This window comes from Drosophila elegans, unplaced genomic scaffold, assembly GCF_018152505.1.
Source record: "Drosophila elegans isolate 14027-0461.03 unplaced genomic scaffold, ASM1815250v1 contig_208, whole genome shotgun sequence".
NCBI lineage: Eukaryota > Metazoa > Arthropoda > Insecta > Diptera > Drosophilidae > Drosophila > Drosophila elegans.
Window position 1 is genome coordinate 12,015,050 of NW_024545578.1, and position 21,067 is coordinate 12,036,116.

The following is a 21,067-nucleotide window of genomic DNA, read 5'->3' on the forward strand; positions in this document are numbered from 1 at the left end:
AATTTAAATAAATATTTAATTAAAAAATATTAAAAATAGACTAAATATTAAATATTTAAACCTTTTTTTTTGTGTGGAACACCAGAAAAACGAATATATTTTGCACTACATAATTTGCATTTGTTTGCATGCAAATATTTTAAATACCTCATGAAGGGTGTAAATATTAAATACCTTTACCATATGAGGGAAACTGGAAAAACACGAAAATTTGTACCTACAAAAGTTGCATTCCCAACCTACTTTCCTGATGCACATCGAGAAAAATTCATAGCCGAGAAGAAAATGTGCATAAAATGTAAGGCAAACTTTGAAGCAGCGGCGAGAGAAAAGCGAATTTCCAATAGCGGTAGTTGGAGCGTTTACAATTTGAGTGCCGCTCGAGAGTCCCCACTGTGGATTGCGTAACTGCGGCGGTGTCTACGTGATCTGGTCGAAGTGTTTTCAAACGGGTCCCGGCAACTTGGCCAACTGACTGATTGAACCACTCATTGATGGGCGATTGCCTCCAGTAATTTATTCTTATTACTGACGCCTCATTGCAGTTGCACAGTTATTAAAAGTGGATTTCCTCGATATGGATTTTATTTCCTCACTTTACATTTCTTTAATCGTTAACCTGGCCAACGACACGTGCTCCATGGAGTCTTCGAAAACTGATTTGGCAAACATGAGCATAAGCAATCGGTTAACTTCAATGGTGATAATTAAATGAGCTAACAAAGTAAATGGTGAATGGTAGGATTGACCAAATGGCGTCAGATATGCCCATTTTTTATGAACTAGTTCAAGAAAATATTGTGCACTATTTTATATATATATTTTTGATCATAAAAAAATTATTTTTATTATCTTATTTATTATTTTTATAAATTGATTTTAAGATTCAAATACAAAACAAAAATAATTGTTTCCTGAAACATTAAAAAAGTCATTTATTTAGCAACAAACTTATGTCCAATTGTATTTACAACCTGTTATCTAAGAAGTTAGTTTGACAGCTAAGTTGCTTAGAAGAAAGCTTTTAGCGCAAGCCATTTTCAATTGGTTTCGCCTGTTGATTGCCGACAAACTTCTCCCTTTGACCTCCAAACCAAGCCGAAACAAATTGCTCAAATCACTTGCTAGCCCGAATAGGAAATCGTGCACTCGAGGCACCCGGTAACACCCATCGAAAATGTGGTAATTGATATGCAAGCCAAACGCCAAGACCAAAATAAAACCACAGAAAACAAAGAGCAAGAAAGGAAACCCCGACTATTCAAGTGCGAATGTCCAGACATTTGACTTGAAAGATTTCATAACTTTTCATAATTGCACTGACGACGGGAGCAATCGGAGGAAAAGATACAAATACGATATGGACTTGGGGACTTCAGAGAGCGTAGAGAGCCTATGCCGGCGCCCTCCGCTTAGTGGGCCTCACTTTCACTTGCTGGTCTTGTCTTGGCTTTGGTTTCCGCACGAAACTTGGTCAAAATGCAAAACAAACTTGGCCCGCAAAAAAACCCAAAAACGCATGGGCTTCAAAAAAAGGGGTTGGCAATTTTTTGGAAGCTAAAAATAAATTTAATTTAAAACCGAACATCTAAGAGGCAATTAGAAACACCCGAAAATTGACTTTTTCTAAACGATATACATAATTTAAAATATTTATGTTTATGTTAAATCATCTATGATATTTTATTCGATTGAATCTAAACTGTTATATTAAATAATGATAAACATTTAAGTCCCTTAAAAACTGAACTTTTTATTTAAATATAATTTTAATAAATGTTTTGAAACTGTAAAAATAGGTTTTCTGAAAAAACCAAACCAAGCTAAATAAATGTTTAACCAATCGAAGAACCTTTTTATATGTGTATATTTTTTATATATGTAAATAAGTTTTAAACTACAAAATTTGTCATAAAAAACCAAAACAAATTTTTTTTCTTCCTCCTGCATTTTTTGTCTACGTCTCTGAACCCAAAAACCCACACATGGGAGTGTAAGCTTTACACAACAAGTGATTTCTTGGGGCCTACACTTTGGGGTTTGGCCAGCGACTCTCGGTCTCCGCTTCTCTTTGTTTACGTTTACGTTTAAGTTAACGTTTGGTTTAATTTTTATATGAGGCGCTTTGGCGGCTCAAAGCGACGGCAGGTCGCTTCAGTCAGTCGAAGACTTTAAGCGCACCAAGTCGCCTGCCGCTCCACTCCACTCCAAGTCCAAGTCCAAAACTCGAACTCGAATCGTTCGGGGATCGCATATATAGTGGTATTACGAAACTACAACAGTTGGCGGCCATGAATCTGCGGTATATCTGCACTCTGACTCTGGTGCCAACGCTCTGCGTGCTGCTGGTCCTTCTTCTGGAGTTCGTGGAGGAGGGCCTGGCCCAAAGTTCCGATCCACTGTTCGAACTTCCCGTCCAGCTGGTGGGATTCCCCGTGATCGTGCTCTCCGTCCGCTTGTCACAGTTCGCCAAGAAGCTGGCCTACTCCCTCAGTCCCAGTAAGTCTGGCGTAAACGCGCAACGCACTCGGTATTTTGAATTTAATTTCTTTTCTCCAATGGGTGAAAGCTGAAAATATGTTGTGCATAAATTAAGTGTTTTGCATTGTTCAAATCAGTGCAGGAATTCGGTGAGGAAATTTCCAAATTAATAAATTTGGGCAGCGAAATTTTTGTATCCCCCTTTTCGTTTAGCTGTGCTTTAAGTGTCTTTACTAACGGATACGAAATATAAAAAAAAAAAATACAAAAGCTATAAGGAAAAACTATTTTTAGCCACTCTTGTTAATATATGGTTTTTTCACAGCTAGTTAGTTTTTTATGACTCTGCATTTACTGAAGTGTAAAATGAAGTTATGAAATACCTTACGAAATTATAAATAATAAAATTTTCTAATTCATTCAAATAGTTTTGATGCTTGGCATAAGCTTAAATAAGAGATTAGTGTATAAATAATAAACTTTTCAACAAGGTCTCTGGATTTTAGAAACTGGAACAAAAAACTTACATTTCTATAATTCGTAAAAACCTAAATTTAGCTTTTTATTCTGAATCCATTGACATTTGTGACTTATCTAACTATCCAATCAAAAACTATACTCATTTTAATTGCTTGTAAGTTGCTGTTTTGTTTTCAGTTCATTCATTTTATCCTGGTTTAGCTTTTAAAAGCCGGCAGTTTGTTCTGCGATTCTCACCTAAAATAAACTATTTTACCCTAAGGCTTTTTAAAATGTAATATGCAAATAGCAGTTTGGGATTTATTTGCATTGAAGCACAGCAACCCATTTTTTACGTGCGTTTCTATTGCCGATTGTTGTGACTTGTTACTCATTGCGTTGGACCGTAAAAACCTGATCTGCAAGTGCGATGACAAAAGCGGCTGCCAACTTCGTGCTCGTCCACTTAGCCGACAAAATGTGAAAATGGGGTCAAGGCTGTCGGCGAGCCAGTGGCTTCAACCATAACAACTGCCACCACTCCGTGAAGCCGGAAATAAATAATAAAATAAAAATTAGTGATAGTGGAGCTTGATGATGTTGACAGCTGAGTCGCTTAGCTTTTGGCATGAGTAACCTGGGAAATATCCCAAAATTTAACTTTGCCAACTTTAAAGCTCCACTGCAGAAAGAAAGTAAAGCTGATTAAATTCATAAGTTCAATAATCTTTACAAAATCAAACCACTCAAATTTTTCAATGTCAGGAAACGAAATTTGTTTCAAAAAGATTTTTGTTTGTACTTCCTAAAAGTAAAGTTCGACAAAGTTTTTAGGACTTTCAAAAACTCAAACTCAAAAACTCAAATAAAATAAGGATTAATTACATGAAATTGTTTTCACTTTCACAGGTACATATAGATCTCGCAGCAGAAGGGATATCGCCCATCCACTTTCCCTTGACGCTGAGTTGGCCCAAAAACAGATCCTGGGCGAGTTCGGACCACAGGCCTGTATCCTGGAAGAGCCGTGCCGGGTCCACGCCTCCCGACACTCGGGTTCCAGTGAACGACGCTTTCCCGGCGATGGAAATGCAAAGCCACATGCTGCCTGGTCCGAGGTTTTGAGGTAGGTCAAAAATGGGTGAGAGTGTGGTAACTAATTCAAATGGTTGATCAAATTATACTTACATGTCATCGTTTTATGAAAGATTTTTTGGCATTTCCAAATTTTCCCTTCCCTTGTATTAAGTGAATGTAAAAAGAATCAGGATATCATCAGCGTTTTCAAGTGCCTTTCCCCATTTTCTACTCAAGTGCAGCAGTGCTGACTTTATGGCAACTCTCAACTCAACTCAACTCCAACTGGCAGTAACAACTTGAACTTCGGTTGGTTCTGGTTCTATTTCTGCTCTGCGATTGCATTTGTTATGGCTGCGTTTGCAGTTTGGCGCTGCTGCTGTTGTCATTTGGCAAATGAATGGCTTGTTTTTAGCTAAAGCAAAATGTTTTCCAATCAATTTTTATATCTCCTTGTTGTCGCTGTCTCATCCTGAAGTTTGCAGTTCGCCCATTGTCATTGGCATTGCTAACTCATCTGTGCATAATTTAATGTATCCCTGGGTCCCTGGGTTTAAAAGTGCATGTCACGACTTCGACTTTGACTTCGACTGCGACTTTGGCTTTGCCTTTGCCTCAGGATTTCAATTTGTAAGTTTACATAAATTTAGTTTCGTTTGCCAGTTCCTGATGAGTTGGTTGCCCTCGCAGCTCCCCTCACATTTGGCCATTAAACCATTGTCATGGTAATGTTACAAAGCAGCCAGTTATTCTTCTCACCCGTCAAAGCCCCCCAGCTAAACTTGGCTAACTGCTGTGATTCATAATTAATGCGCTTGTCTCGGCAGCATCTTCCTTGATTTTTTTATTGACGTTTTTATGCAATAAAAGAAAGGAAGCTTGGCTGGTCAGTGGTGGTAGTAAAACATTTTTATTATTGTTGCCACCAGTTTCCAGTTTGAAATACTCGTATTTAAAAGCGACAGGACAAACAAAGGGCAGCTTAAAGAAAAGCTTCTTAGGGAAGTCCTTCGGCAAACGTGTCGTATGTGTAACATTTTCTTGTTTGGCCCTCTCTCCATTTATTCTATTTAATATTTTGTGATATCGCAAAAAGGTTTTCCACATGTATCTGACACTTTCACACTTAATGTGCAAAAGTGTTCACCCCTCACATCGACCCCAAAAATTGGGCAAAGCTTGTTTGGCCAACGTGTCAAGAGCAAATATTCAAAATTATTTTTGAAATGTTCGTCTGTCTGAGAGGCCCTCACCTCAGTTTTCCACCCCTGACCTCCGAACTAGGTCTCAGTTTGAGTCTGGCTACGATGCTTTCGTTTGGTTTTTGTTTAGTTTCCGTTGCGCTGCAAATGTAATTGGCATTAGGAGAAGTTTTCTGCAACTCGACGTGTTTTGTAATAATAAAATATGATTAAAGTTTTTGATTAAATTTATGCAAGTGCACAGTGGGGAATGGCATGCCATAGCTGGCTTTTCTCCAGGTTTCGGTCAGTTTTTCCCGTCTCTTTGTTGTTTGTGCCCACTTTTCCGGAGGGCAGCTGCAAATGTGTTTGTTACCGAGTTGATTAAATTATGCCATTGCAGACGTGTGAAATTTGAACTGTCCGTAGGTCCATAGGTGTGAAAGCAAAGGGTTGCATGGCAGAAAGAAAGGTGGTTATCACAAAGTAATCAGCAGGGTCCAAAAGTCCGAAAAGAATACATTCGCAATTTACTTCACAGTCAGTGGGGGAATTTAAGGGTTTTGTATTCCATAAATAAATTAGATTGTTTAAAATGAAGTTTAGGTAAGGGTGAGTTTGGTAAAGACTTAAATATAGTTAAACATTTTTTTGGTTTTATTATCCGAAATGCTTTTTTTTTTTAAATTGGCTTTATATTTTTACAAATATTTATAAAAGGTAAATTTTTTGGTCGATTTTTAAGAAAATTCAATAACATTAGTTGGCATACTAAATTTTTGCATACCTAAAAATTTAAAATAATAAAGAACTTATAATAATATTTTTCATTGTTGGTTCTGCGATATCTGTTATGATTTTAAATTTGTAAAGCAAAGGTCTGTGTGCTTAAAAGAATAAGTGCTGCATTTCATTGTTCTTGTTCATCGATGTTAAAACATTTTTTCTGCCTATCTTAATACATATTGCTTCAACTCACCGGCTCTTTTTAAGTAGCATCCCGGCGCAACCATTACACAAATAAGCCAAGTGAAAACCCATTCTCACCATACAACACATTCTGCATTGTGAAGAAAAACTCTTTCTTTTGTTTTTAATCCGAGGTTGGAGCCTCTGTTGTTATGTGTGCATATTACCCACTTACTTATAAGTAATTATTTCTGTAATCCGCTTTCCGATTCCCCGCCTGCAACATGCAACATGGATCTGGATCCAACGACCAACAGGAACTACAAAGTGCAATCGGGCGTCAGTGGGATGAAACAATGGTACCTGCTGTCCCTGTTCATCGGCGATGCTGTGCGGGATGTGCCGCTCTGCAAGCACCTGGCCAAAAGGATGCCCTGTCCAGGAGTTGGACCCTTACCTCCGCCCCAACCGCGATGAAGATCTGGTCGACGCCACCTCCTCTGGGGCACTTCAAAATAACGGAGGTGGAGCATCCGGATGGAGTCCCCTTAGTCAGTCACATCGGACATCTTTGTTAATCATCCATCTTTCGGCACTCGCATCCAGCACTCAGCATCCAGCATCTATGTGCTGTCCTCGTACACCCCATCATTTCGCTGTACTTTTAGTTGCTTTTAAGGGTTTTAATTTAAACGAACGCCCGCCAACAGACGTAGGCGCTTAGATTTATGAGTAAGCAAATAAATAAACAAACCAGCTGGAAAAAATCAACCGAAATTTGTGTGTTTCTATGCCGGGACATGTCTGGACTCCCTCAATTTTCCGCTCGGACAATGCATTTTCCCTACCCCATTTTCATTGCCAGGAAAGAAGCGAAAAATTGATACGCCAAAGAGCATGCAGCAAAAAATGCTGGCCGGTTGCAACGCCACTCGCAATTTGTTGACGCAAGGCATTAGGATGCAAAGGAATGGGTTCCCCAAATACCCTGTAATAACCGTAGTTGGTTATGCTTGCTGGTAAATCTCAATCCTTGACTTGTAAATAAATTTTTAATTTTTTTAATATTTTTCTATTGGAATACAAAAAAAAAGAAATAATCGAAATAAATTACCTTAGTGTAGTACTTGTATTGTTTTCCAGTTAAGAAATTAAAGATTTCAGAATGGTAAGGATTAATGATAATACTTTTGATATAAAAAATGTTTGCCGTTCCTTATTTAAAATAAATAAATAAATACTCTTCCATATATACTAGTACTACAAAGTTGGTCTAAAATTAGTTTGAATTAAAAATATATATTTTTAGTACTATCAACTACCAGTCGGTTCCTTTCCTTTTCAGGTCTCAACTTTTTCTTTTTCTTACTCCCCCTATGCCACTTCATGTAGAACACAAGTTTCAACCAGCCAAAAAACACAACCAACTGTCGGGTCTCAGTCGCTAACCCCAACTTTAAGCCCTGTGTTTCCCATTTATTAACTCGTTGCATATGGTTTGCATACAAACGGTGGCTGCTGTCGTCGTCCCGAGTGCTGTAAATAAAATGAGACGACAGCAACTGCAGCTACAAATGTCGCTGGGAGCTTTTCCTTTTCCATGGCGACGCTGACAACCCTGGTCGCCTGTGCAGCACAAAAGTATACTGCACTTTTGCATATCTGTGTGATTTTCCCGTTGACAAACGCTCGACCATTTGGGAAAACGCTGGCGGGAAAAAAAGTATAAATTAAATTCTTGATGCCCCCGGGGGTTTAGACAACCTTTGCTTCTGAACTTTTTTATCATACATACCCTTTATAAATTTAAGACTGAGATATAAGGATTTATGTTTTTGAAAACATTTGGTTTCTCGTTTCTTTCTTGCGTTATAATTTATTTGTTTAAAAAATAATAATAATATTTATCTATGTTTAATAATATTTGATATGTTTATGTTAAAAATCGTTTAGCTGAATTAAATCATGGAATGCTCCCAAGCAGAGGGTACTTCCTATTCCACTCTAAATATTTGGGTGTTTTTTCATTGTTTATTTTTGCATTTCCATTATTGTCCCGGTTTATCACATTTAATTTTTCAAACGTATTCCCTAGATGAGGCCGTTTGCCACTAGATTTATGGGGCAATTCCACTGGCAGCGCTTTTCACTTGTTGAAACAATGGTAGCAGATGAAGAAAGTTGATCTTTTTGCAAATTTTCGGTTGATTGAATTGTGTTTTATTAATAAATAATGGTTTAAGGCGTTAAATATTTACAGACTTATGTGACTAAGTGGTGGCCTGCCTCTGTGCTGGTCTTTGCAACTGACCCATAATAGGTTTCAATTTGGACAAACGCAAGGAACTTAAAACTTATGTGATGGTGTAAATTATTTCGATTAATTTTGTGTTTAAGTCTTGTATAAATTATAAATTATTTCAAAATAAAATATAAGAATTCAAAACATCTTATGCTAATTACACTACAACAATTTGGATTTCTAAACGCGGATTTCGATTGGAATTTTTTTTAATTATTTACAATCTCAAAAGACAAGTGAAGAATTTTAAGCTAATTTTGAAAGAAAAATGTTAATTTCTGAAGCATTCACACAAATTGACCTAATTTAGTGTTCTTAAATCTAACCTGTTTTTAGATAGACCTTACTGCCATCAGGACGAATATAGTACTCGTTGACTCCATGCGAATTGGTCACATATATATTTTTGTCGTCTTCGTAATGGGGCTTTTGATTTTGGCTGCTGCCATAGCGATTGTCGCTAATGTAGTTTGCATTTGGGTAGTTGTAGTGTGGTCTTTCACTTGCGGGCTCTACAAATCGAACAGTATTACCTGGCATGTATTCGCCACGATTCAGGGAATTGAAACCGCCCTCCAATCGGTAGTGATTATGCGGTCTGTGCTCATCGCTCACCACCAGGCGATCCTCCTTGGCCTCCTCGCCCACCTCATTGTACTCGTAGGTGGGTGCATAGGTGGGTCTATTGAGGATCTTGCCCTTCCGAATGTGCTGTTCATAGTGATCGGGGAATATAACGCGGGCTCCACGTTGCGGAGGAGCTGCATCTTCATAAACGGCATTTGGAGGAGGATGAGGGCTGTCATCCTTGAAGGACTGCTGGTTGTTCTGTGCCTCGCGAATGCGCAGGATCTGCAGCTGTTCCACTCGGATTCTGTCTTCTCGGAGTTGCTCTTCCCGGATTTGATCCTCTCGAAATTGATCTTCTCTGAGTTCTTCTTCACGGAGCTGTTGCTCTTCTCGGATTAGTTCTTCTCTAGCTTGTTGTTCCCTGACTTGTTCCTCCAACATTCTTTCTTCTCTCAACTCGGCTTCACGGAACAGCACCTCCTCCCTGATCCTTTCCTCTTGCAACGTCTGCTCATCCAGATGCTCGTTGGTATCCCTAAACACAATGCGTTTTCCCCTCCGCTTATCCACTCCCATGTCAGAGTGGGAAAGTCCATTTGGCAATACGACTTTCCATCCTTCCATGAATGATAAATCCTTGGCTTTCCTCACATTTTCAGTTGGTTCATCTTGGTCCTGAGGAAACCTGAGCTTTCTTTGGGCAGCATCGCGATTGAATTCCCGGATAACATCGGCTGGTGTGGCATCTGGGAAACGGACAGCTCCGTCCTCGTGTTGCTCCTCGCTTTGAATGTCCTTGAAGTTAATCACACGACCTTCACCCTCGTCCTCGGGAAACTGCAACACACCTATCAGTTCAGTGTGAGCCTTGGCCGCCTCCTCCTCTTCATCGTCCTGAAACTTCACCAGCTGACTGGATTGGGTGTCCAGGTTGTCCTCCTCATCGTGGAAGTCATCATCCAGGTTGAGACTCCTCCGCCTCCTCCTTCTTTGGTACTCCACTCCATTTAGATATTCGGATAGCACCTGGCTGAAGAAGCTACCGATTCCGCTGGCTATATCCGTTGAGGGTCGTTGAGTGGGTCGAGGTACAGGTCGCGGAGTGGTGTAACTTTGACCTCCTCCACCGCCTCCTCCTGTCAAAGCGGAAAGGATGCTGAACAGGGATCCTGAACCGCTATCTCCTTGCTGCGATGCCACTGGTGTCTCCTCTGGCTCACTGAAGAACTTGAAGAATCCGCCTCGATGATTGTTCAAATAGTGAATAATTTCCATCTAGGTAAAAGAAGGTTATGTTATTACAAAAATTAACTTAATACCAAATACTCACATCATTCTTAGGACACTTCTCGTAAGTTTGGATACAGCTCCGCTCTCCACCACTCAAACCAAGAAGGGCAGCTCTTCCGTAAATTAGGGCAGGTGAGGCCACAGGAAATCCAGCGAGGAAACTGTGACAAACAAATAAGGGGTCAGTACATATACTTTTAATGATAAGGACTATAATACTATCTTAATAAGAATGCAATATTTTCCATTTCACATCTGTACCTCCAAGTATATTGTAATTTTTCAGAGCTGAGCCAGATTTCAAAAACTGCGACCAATTAATGATAATGGCGGCCTTAGAAACGTACGTCCTGCATTAAGATTTCACTCCCTTGAGCTTCCCATCTAGTTACACAAGTAATGCAACTCCATCTGCCTTTTAGCCTCTCTCTAGGCCGCTTATAAAACTTAATTGACTCGAAGCCAAGAATTTGCCAAAGCCAAAACAATTTCATTTACAATGGGTGCTATCGCAACCCCTTTTCACATTCCCCCTTCCCCCCTAGAAAATCCCCTCACCAGACGTAGCTCATTTAATAGAACAATCAATATGGTCTGCAAGGCAGTAATGAAGTCTAATCCCAGTTAACGCTGCACCACAGAAACAAGATGCCCCCATCTGCCTCAAAATGCAAATTTAATAATATTTACTCACAACTAAAGCCCCTGCATAATGGGGAACAGCCCATGCCTCAACACTGAAAACCAAATTTACTATAGATTGTGAATTAAAAAAATGTTTAGTTATATATAATATTTGTCCAAAAAAAAATTGGTACGACTACAAACAGATTGAAATATGTCGTGGAATTTAGATTTTTGTTTTAAATGATATAAGATAAATTTAAAAAAAAAAACAAGCTAAAAAAATTAAAAAAAAAAACAAAAAAATTAAGATATGTTTTAAATGCATAAAACATCATCAGCACCATACGAATTTATAGTAAATTCAAATTAAGGTAAAGGTAACATGGAAAACATGTTTTAACTTATTTAAACCCTTAAATGAAAGCTTTGCATATTTACATATCTGTTTCGTTCAGTGAAACCCGATCTCCTGGCCCATTCCGGCCACTTTGGAGTACTCACTTGGTTATGGCCGGGGAGGTAACGAATCCGGGCAATTGGCCACGTAACGTTTGACCGGCAATCATCTGGCAGAGCACCTTGGGCACGCACTGCAAATCGTCGTTGCGAGCGATGTTCTCCAGTGCCCTAATGAGTTGTGTGTTGGGCGGTCGTCCCGCCAGTCCTCCTCCCTGACCGCCACTTTGGTGTCCTGCTCCTTGTGCACCGGCGAAAGCGCCGAGGAGACTGCCTAATGGGCTGGCCGATTGCGAGGACGAGGAGGGGGAGCCAACTCCCCCCAGGAGGAGATTCGTAAATTGCGGTGCATACAGCGAGGCCAGGGTGGCCAAACCACCGCCTACTCCGCCTCCTAATCCTCCGCCTCCAGAACCCCCTGAGCCACCACCCGATGACTGAGTGGCAGGACGATAGTTGAACTGCTGCTGCTGTGGCTGCTGGAAGTGCTGGGACTGCGGTCGCGGTGGCGGTATCTCGCCAATCTGATACTCGTAGTAATTGTGTCCCGGTCTGGGCCGCTGGGGTAGTCCAGATCCTGGTGCTCCTCCTCCTCCTCCTCCTCCTCCTCCAGCCGGACCACCTGCTCCTCCATTCTGAGGGTTGTATTGATACTGATAGTTTCCAAAGTGCGGCTGTACCTGCACAGAACAAAATTACATGGATTTATGACTGAATTGTATTTTGTAATAATTTTTTTAAATCGAAACTTTTTTTTGTTATAAACATGCAACCCTATTTATGTTGTTAAATTTTTTAAGAATTTAAAAATAACTATATTCAATAATCTTTGCTTGTTAATTAAACACCATTACCATTTATGGAATTTATTTAGAGTGTACAATTAATTTGTGTATATCAATCCCCATTTTAAGCTGATTAATTTTGAATTTAATTTATTATGATATATATAAGTACGGTAAATTCTTGTTTAGTATTTAAATTATTAAAAAATGTTGTACCTAAATTTAAGCAAATGAAACAACGTGATGTACGCGATCGACTTTGATCTCTTTTTAGTATTGTAACTTTTGGAAATTGAAACTAAATTATTAAAATTAATTTATACAAAATTTCTAATGGACCTGCCTTTAAAAATTTAGTTTAATGTTGTACCTATCTTACAGCGTTTGAAATTAAATGGCTCAAAATATTCTATGATAAATGCGAATGTACCTAAAGACACTCATGTTATTATTTTCAATATAATTGTTTGAGTTTAACTTAATTCGACACAATTATTTTGTTTTAAATAAATCATAGTATTGGTGTCTAGATAGTTTTTAGTCGAGATTGAATTTTGTTCGCTGTGTACCTGGTTGGGGTTCTGTATCTGAGTTTGCTGTGGGTTCGGCCGCTGCGAATAATTATCAAAGTTGTTTGCATAATTAGACGGGCCAGGAGGTGGCGGTTCAGCTGCTCCTCCCGCTCCACCCGCTCCTCCGGCTCCCCCTCGATTCGCATTGATGTCTTGGCGCTGGTACAGTGGTCGCTGCTTTGGCTGCTGGGGCACAAAATTGGATGTCTGCTCGGCCGCATAGCTGGGCGGTGGGTAATCATGGCTATCGTAGGAGATTTTATGCGAGGCTGTGGTGGGCGGGGCTGGCAGTGAAGGCGGTGGCCTTGTGGGTCGACGATACGATGGGTTGGGGCTTTCATCGAAGACGTAGCCGGGTCGCTTCAGATACACGTCGTCCACGTGACCAGGACGCTGGTGATTCTGCTGATGATTTCCCACCAGCAAGGATGACTGTACGGTATAGACCTGATCATCTTGAGCTGGCTGCTCCCGTTGATATTGAATTATCGATGGTGGGGTGGGTGTATACCGATAGTTCTGCTGGGTATACGGATCCAGATAGCTAACCACCGGCGTCGTGGGCAGCGGAGTGCTCTGGAACACCGAGTGCGTTTCCGCGGGAAAGGAGAACTGTTTGTCCAATGCCGTCTGCTGCTGACCCAGTGAGTTGGGTACTTCATGCTTATAGTTCGGTTCCAAATAGCTCGGGGGATAGCGATTGAAACCAGCCTGTGGCATAACATCTGAGGGCGTGAATTCCAGCATTTGTGAGGGTCGAAATCCTCCGCCCGAAGTCACTCGGGCTGAGGTTTCTGTGGGACTCTGACCCTCTGAAAACTGCTCCGAGGGAAAGAAGTTTTTTAGCTTCACGGATATCTGCTTTTCATCACTGAAGAAAAAGGAAAAAATGAAAAATATCAAAATTAAAAATGTCTCACTAAATAATTATTAAAAAAAAGGTTTTTCATACACAAATTTATGCTACAAATTAATTAACTTAGAACCACTTCAATATCTTGCAAGCTTATCAATTCATTATTCATATTTCAAACCCAAAATTAAGAGAATTAAAACTATATTTATTTTAAAAGTGACAAAGAAGAATAAAGAATATTATTTTTTTTTAAAAGTTTTATCAGTTTTAGGTCTGTTATAATATACAATAATAAATTTTAAAGCAAGGATATTAACTTCACAAAAGTTTCCACAGAGGCTCAAGGAAATTTGCATAATTTAAGGAAGCTCAATCAACTCACCCGTGGCCATTTCTTATGCACGACACGTCGAAGACTAATGCGATAATTAGAATTGCAATTTTCCATTGCACACTTCGCGGCTCCCATAGCAATTGCATTTTGGTGGTGCTGAAGTCGGAGGGAAAATGTGGAAAATCCCGCTGCTCACGTCAGCGATTCATAAGCTCAAGCCAAACTGTCTTCGCACGTCGCCTAAAGTGAGGAAAATGGAATGGAAAACATCATAAAAACTTGCTGTCAACTCAAACTACAAAAAGAATTTCGCGCAATTTCCGACGACTTGTGCTCGACATTTTCTTGCTACATTTGCACATAAATTTATAGATTTACCACCCACCGCCCATCGCCCCCCGCGGGATGCACATTTGCATTCATATTAATGCAATTCTCACGTGCTATCCGAGCAAGGAGTTTTCCCTGCCGACGACGACATTTGTTTAATTCCATTTTTTATGATTGCGCCGTGTTTATGCAACCGCACGACTGCCAGATATAATCGGATACCATCATCTTCAGTCCCGGCGAACCATGCAAAATTATTCGGATTATTGTCAAGTTTTATTTGGCGGGACGCTGACAGGCCTTAAAAGTTTAATGCCCAGAGCGAAGCGATTTGGTTTCTTTTTATACTCCGAGTTCTATTATGACAAGTGTCTAGAGTGCATATATATGAATTCTAAATAGTCTGGTTGTGAGCAAACTCTTTAGCATGATTGTTCTTTGTTAGGAGTGGTTTTTGTTTGACTCATGGTTGGTAAGTAATATTAATTTTAATTTATTACATTTTTAAGTAATGGTACAATTGGAACCTCTAAAAGTCCCTAGTTTAAGTCAAAGTACAAGGTTTAAAATTAAGTTTAATTTAGAAACAAGTTAAGTTTATTACTTTAAAAATTACATAAGAAAATATTTTAAATATATATTTTTCATTTATTTAACTGTACGAATGGAGTTTAGAAACATGTCTTTTTATGAATTGAATTCGCTTATTCAGTCAAGGCGTAAAGAATTTATAAACCATAAACATTTTTAAGCTTTTTAACACCTTTGAAATTAAAGTTCATTAATATCCAAGTCTTTTCGTTAACAAATCTTGTCTTTATTGACTTTCATACTCATTATTTCTATGGCATTTTTTACAGACCATATTTTATGTATAAGTGAAAGTGTGTTTTATGTTCTTAAGCAAAACTCTCTTCGACCCATCATCTTTCTCGCATTGGTTTATTGATTTCTATGGTTTTTAGCACACACACACAGTTCATTCATTCATTGGGGTCTTAATGTTTTTAACTCTTTTTGTCTTCTGCGAACCACCATAAATTTCACCATAAAATATGCACAGTTTGTCGCCTTGTTCAGTGCGTCATTTAGCGCTCTTCGATTTGCATTTGCATTTAAATGGAGTCAAGGTTGTCGTACGAGACAGAGTGTGTGTGGCAAAAATGTTAAGCCCTTTTTAAAGATGACGCACAGAAAATTTCAAAATTATCGCGTTAAAGTCGCAGTCAGTTTGCAGCATCTGTGCAGAGTTAAAAATATATTATTTATATTTGTGTGCTGTGCTGCTTGAGCAATATAAAAACAACTCCTATGCCAAATGTCTTGTTGAATATAAAATTTAAATTCCATGCAATTGCGAACGGAGTCGGGCAACAGACTTTGCCAGCTGTAATTGCAGCCAAAAATTTTATGATCCCCATCCGAGGGGTAAGAGATATGGGGGGGAATATTCGGGGAAGTACCAGAAAACTGCATTTGCCGCTGGCTGGCACCAGAGGGCGCTGCACTAAAACCGAAAGACAGCAGACGGCAATGGAAGTTTACAACAAGAAATGGCAGCTAATTTTTGAGGTGTGGGGGAAGGTGGTGTGGTTGCAGCAGGTGCAAGGATCACAAAATGCACAGTGGGTGATTGGGTGATGGGGTGGGTGGGTGGCTGGTCTGTCCAAATGGGGAAAGGACACCGAACGAGGAGGCGGTGACACGAAAGGACACTTTACGCTCGAGATGCGTTCCAAATTGTGCGGGCAAAGACGAACACGGATACGGATACGGATACGGCGTACGTGTTGTGAATTCTTTGGGGGAAGTATCCTCTGCTTGTCAAATTACATAATCCACTCAACACGCCCCCTCCCTCACGACGCCCACCAATTAGCTTTAATGTCCGAGGCGTGCTGAGGTTCGATCTGAGTCTTATTCCTGCACTTGCACAGAAAAAAATTTCAATTAAATATTTATAAGATGTTTAGCCACTTAATCGTTTACATTTGTTGTGAACCTCAACTTTTATTGGATAGGACGTAAGTAATTTAGTAGTTCGATACCGTACTTTATGCCCATCTTGATGAAATATTATTATTTAATAATATTATTTATGTCTTGTTCCATATTTCAATTATACATTTTTCTAGTAGTCCCTTTGTTTTGTTGAGTATTTGAATCAGTAATTTGATAGTCACATTTTTATTTCTCTGCACCAAATGAGTCACTTGTGTCCACCGATTTTTGTAATGCCATTTTTGCGCAATTCTCTGTTATTTCCACTTCTTTCCACAACTTTCTACTCGCTCTTCCTGGCTGGCTGAACTCGAAAATTGGCCGTGCTCGTTTCTAGACACAATTGCCCTGCTTTGTTTGGTTTTTGAATTGCTACATTTGAAGTGCTGTTAAAGAGGCCCGGCTTTTGATTTTGATTTGCACACTTTCGGTTTCAATTTCGCCGTGGGTTTTTTCCCCAGCCAAACTACTCACTGCAACTTTGTGTGGCCGCCGTTGCTGCTGTTTCTTCGCGTATCTCAAATGAAACTGAAAGCGAATTTCGAATCGAAACTGGTTAACTTTTGAGCCCAAGCGACGCAACCGGCAGACGTAAGCGGTGTACAACTAAAAGCAAAACGCATACGATTCGACGGCGACGTCTTTCCGGCTTAAAGTTCGGCGATCGTTTGACACGCGACGCCGGCGCAGAGAAGCCACCAAGCCATTTCTCTGGAGATATGGATATAGCCGAAGTCTACATAAGAGAGAGCTCCACTACCATTCCGACTTGGCCAGGTGGATTAGCGTTAACAGAGAGCTGCCTGAATGGGTAAACGAGAGCAGCAGAGGTTTAAAGAGCTTGGAAAAGAGGCCTCGCCTCCCTGAAGGTCAAAAGTTTAAAGTTTACACAATAATAATAATAATAATAATAATTTTTTGGGAAAAATAATGAAAATGTTTATTTATTTATCTCAAACCAAGCTTATAGAAAAATTTCACAAAGTTAAAAAACAAACAGTCGAATTAAGTTGTTCAATTTTGTTTAAATATAATTTTATATATTTTTAAATAACTAAATGTCCATCTACAAAATCAAAATATCTTACTTTTCAACTTTTAAATCAAACATTTTTAATTTTGAACCAGGCTTTAAAAAAAAGACACTTTAAACCCCACAACCAATACAGTCATTGCGGCAAGTAATCCGATTTTGCAGCATTTAGCTCTTAGCTGATCATTCAACTCGGTTACACACGATGTTATCAATTACAATTACATCTGCATTGCGCCGATTAATTGGCGCATTTGTTACACTTTTCGAGTGAGAAATGATTGTCCAACGAGGCTGTTGGCCAGCCAAATGGCTTAATTATAATGGGCCAACAGATTGGACGTCTGAGTGAAAGTTGAGCAGGCCAAGCAGTTAACCAGCTAACAAGACGCCCCGCCAACCAAACTGAACCCAACTGAAACTGAAACCGAAACCGAAACAGAGACCCCAACCGAAACTGACTCGAGTTGAGTAATTTTCTGCTCTAATCGCCCATCTCCGCCCCCCACAAGGCGGCTTTCTTTTCCCATCCCAGCTGTTGGTAATAATAATTTACACTTTTTATCGCCTCTGAGGTAACAAAATGGGCTGATACTGGAACAGATTTGGCGGTCAAACGAAAGCATAGCCAAAAATCTAACAAAGCTCGTGGGCTGTTCCCCGAACTCGGTTCAAGACTGAGTGCCAATCGAAAAACTGTGCCAATGTCTGTCATTCAACCCGCTTTACTTTTTGCTTTTCGCCAATCTCGCAATTTGTTTACATTCGGCTGAGTTATGCAAAGTTGGGACTGCCGTCTTCGGGTCATGATTGATGAATGGCAAGTCGGTGGATTTTTATATCCGCCTGTGGGAGTATCTAGGTGTGTTGTCCGACCATGAAAGGTCGTCGATGAGTCGTCGATTTGTTTTTAGTTTGTGGCACTTTGGTAAAGCCCAAATTAGTTAGTTTATTGCGTGAGCAATCAAAGGAGTGAACTTTGAAAAACCCAAATTGAAAATAGAATTATTTGCATACTTGACAAAAATCCTTGAGGTAAGTAAAAAAAAAATAGCTAAATAAAATGACATTTAGTGCATTTTTTAACAAAAGTTGTAAAAATCACTTGTTTTTATTATATAAGCATAAAATTGATAACATTTTTTTTAAACTAACTAAATAACATTTCATAAGTTCAGTTATCTGTAAACTAGATTTAATTACAAAGTGCTAGAAAGAAGGTTTAATCATCCTATATAAGCTTATTTTTTTAGTCACTAAAAATAAATACTAAAATTCATCAACTTCAGATGCAAGCAGCCGTAAAATCGTGCAAAAATTAATAATCATTTGAAGGACCCGAACAACTCTTGTTAGCCAACTCATAGGCATGATTCCTGAACGGATGAAGAGATTTAAATGCAAAGCCAGACCACCAGAAATCCGTGTATTTCGTGTATTTAATCAAAGGGGTCCTCTTCTGGCTGCAGGTTTGCGTAAAAAGGTTGTTAAAATTATTATGAAATGCCTGTTGGCATGCAGGAAGCCAACTTCACTCGGAGTTTTAGCCATTTTGCGACCGTGTTTGGTCCGGGACAAATGACCACTTATCAACGTGTAATGAAATATGGTGCATCTGCTGCCATAAAAGACAGCCCGCCCAGCCAGTTGGCGTCTTTGTCCTTGGATCTGGTCAGCCTTTTGTCCTGGTATGCCATGTCGTATGAATTATGTTGATGGCCCCCAGACATCCCAACCCCCAACCCTCTGGCATGCGGGTCTCATTTATTACATTTTGGCTTTTTGACAGATTGCTAAGCGTAGTAAGCGTTTCCGCACTAATTTCCGTGTCCTGCAACTATTCGTTATGTGGTCTGGTCTCGCCAATGCAGTTAAAAAAATAATGTACACTCATCTCAAAATATAAATAATTAAATTTTAAATATCGAAAATTCCTATTAAAAATAATGGAGTGTGCCACAGAAATCACCATATATAAAGAAGTCTTAGAAAGAGTATTCACTATATAATATTTTTAGTCCGAATTATCACAGACAACATTTCTTTTTTTTATTGCACATTTTATGAAATCTTTATTAATTATTTTTAAAATCCGAATGATTTAGCACTCCTTAACAAATGTATTATTTTGTAGCAGTGTAACTGGGCAGCATTAAAAGCCAAAAGCAAATTACTCATCACATCAACGGTCAGCAAGGGTCTCCTGTTCTGCTTGCTTTTTATTATGTATGCCATGTACAGGGATTTTAATAAATCGTTTGCTACCATCTACGAGTATCTATTCGTCTCTTGTTGGACATCCTTTCAGCTTGGATTTGCTGTCTCTTTGGGTTTTTATTAGTTTGTCAATAAAGTGCCAAAAGACGTTGATTATGATCGCCATATATTGCTGCCTCTCTTATGAGTTATCCAGCTGATGGTGGCCTGCAGGCCAGGAAAATTTACGAGTTGTGCTCAAACCATTTTCCAGATATGAGATTGTTTATTTCCTTCCGTTTGCCATACTCCTTTAACATATTCTCTGAAGTCTTGAGAGGCTGGTCCTTGTGTTTTCTGCATTCCTACTAATGCAGTGACATCGGTTTATCAGTTTTCAGAGATGAACAAAGTTAGAGCTGAGTCAATACTAAATTCCCCAGGGCAAGCAAGGTAAACAGACCTTTCAAAAGAGGCAAATCTAGCAAATATCTGTTATTATTAAATTGAACAAAACTTTCCCACCACTGTTTATAAAATAACCTTTTAATATATGTATTTACAAAAAAGGTTAACAATAAATAAGTAAAATATATTGTTAATTGGCAAATTGGCAAAAAGGCAAATTATTGATAAAAAAGAAATATCGATACATATATGTATTTAATTTCTCAATGGCTTATACTTCCACCCTAAAATCAAGTTGGCAAATTGTAAATATATATGTGGCTAAACTGCACATGTACCCTGCGGATACAGGTGGAATTACATGGCAGACAAACGAGACAAGTTTCTTACATTTGTGTGCATGTTTCAGGAGCCACTTATCTACTTTTATTCCTGTGACTCCTTGGGAGAAGGGGTCGGATTTGTCCTGCGCGTGCATTTTGCTATAAATTTTTAATGCATTTTTGCTGCCTGTGCGTTTCACACAACCAGCATGGTAAAGCTTTTTGAAGTCGTGGGAATTTCTCCTTTAATGAAATTAACTTTTTCTTCCTTCCACCTTTGCTTAAAACTGAAATAAGCAGATGCGTTACATTCTCAATGAGTTTTATATATAATTGAATTACTTTTAAGTGGCTTTCAAGTGGCGAATAGTTAAGCAGGATACAATTTAATTAGAACTTGGGAAAACATTATGCTATGGTAAGGATATGTGGATTGGGTGACGCTCAGGAATGGTACAAGATTTAAAGTGGGGTGGATACTTTTGTTAAGTAAGCAACATTTTTACTTTATTTATAAGAAAGTAAGTGAAAACTTATTTGATTTTAAAGGAAACTGATAATTAAAAATAGTTAAATAATCTATGTATTTAAGTTTTTTCTTACCTCTTTTAATGCAAACTCTCAAAAAACCACAGGCAGTTAAATACGTCTAATTCACGGAAAATTGCCAAATGCAAGGCACAAATATTGTTTGACCTCAAATAATTTTAATAATCATAATGGTTTGCGGTGAGGCTTTCGGGAGGCACATTCATTTCGATGAACTCTGCCAATATGTGACACTTTGTCCTGCGTCCTTTTGTTTATTGCTGTTGGCAGGTGTCGAGCCAAAAGGTAATTACCATAAACCAAGAGAATGGGACTGCGATTGCGGCTA

At 39.0% G+C, this 21,067-nt stretch overlaps 2 protein-coding genes across 2 annotated transcripts; one reads left to right on the forward strand and one right to left on the reverse strand.

Annotated features, from left to right (window-relative positions):
- The first annotated feature begins 2,137 nt into the window (after positions 1–2,137).
- On the forward strand, positions 2,138–6,884 carry LOC108135688. The gene is made up of 3 exons (XM_017256529.1): positions 2,138–2,499; positions 3,850–4,066; positions 6,425–6,884. Exons 1-3 carry the CDS (start codon positions 2,292–2,294, stop codon positions 6,582–6,584), a joined length of 585 nt encoding a protein of 194 aa, XP_017112018.1. The 5' UTR covers positions 2,138–2,291; the 3' UTR covers positions 6,585–6,884.
- Positions 6,885–8,135: 1,251 nt separating this feature from the next.
- On the reverse strand, positions 8,136–16,885 carry LOC108135700. Its single transcript, XM_017256541.2, has 6 exons — positions 16,705–16,885; positions 13,948–14,139; positions 12,707–13,580; positions 11,398–12,032; positions 10,310–10,430; positions 8,136–10,254 (listed from the first exon to the last, which is right to left on the reverse strand). The coding sequence occupies exons 2-6, from the start codon at positions 14,043–14,045 to the stop codon at positions 8,731–8,733; spliced, it is 3,252 nt and encodes a 1,083-aa protein (XP_017112030.1). The 5' UTR covers positions 14,046–14,139; positions 16,705–16,885; the 3' UTR covers positions 8,136–8,730.
- Positions 16,886–21,067: the final 4,182 nt, after the last annotated feature.

What these genes read in the sequence shown, in the direction of transcription:
- LOC108135688 (XM_017256529.1), top strand. Translation starts at nt 2,292, where the DNA reads ATGAATCTGCGGTATATCTGCACTCTGACTCTGGTGCCAACGCTCTGC. An exon ending in GGCCTACTCCCTCAGTCCCA is followed by an intron (nt 2,500 to 3,849) that starts GTAAGTCTGGCG and finishes TCACTTTCACAG; the next exon opens with GTACATATAGATCTCGCAGC. An exon ending in GCCTGGTCCGAGGTTTTGAG is followed by an intron (nt 4,067 to 6,424) that starts GTAGGTCAAAAA and finishes AACGACCAACAG; the next exon opens with GAACTACAAAGTGCAATCGG.
- LOC108135700 (XM_017256541.2), bottom strand. Translation starts at nt 14,045, where the DNA reads ATGCAATTGCTATGGGAGCCGCGAAGTGTGCAATGGAAAATTGCAATT. An exon ending in TGCATAAGAAATGGCCACGG is followed by an intron (nt 13,581 to 13,947) that starts GTGAGTTGATTG and finishes CTTTTTCTTCAG; the next exon opens with TGATGAAAAGCAGATATCCG. An exon ending in AGATACAGAACCCCAACCAG is followed by an intron (nt 12,033 to 12,706) that starts GTACACAGCGAA and finishes TGTTCTGTGCAG; the next exon opens with GTACAGCCGCACTTTGGAAA.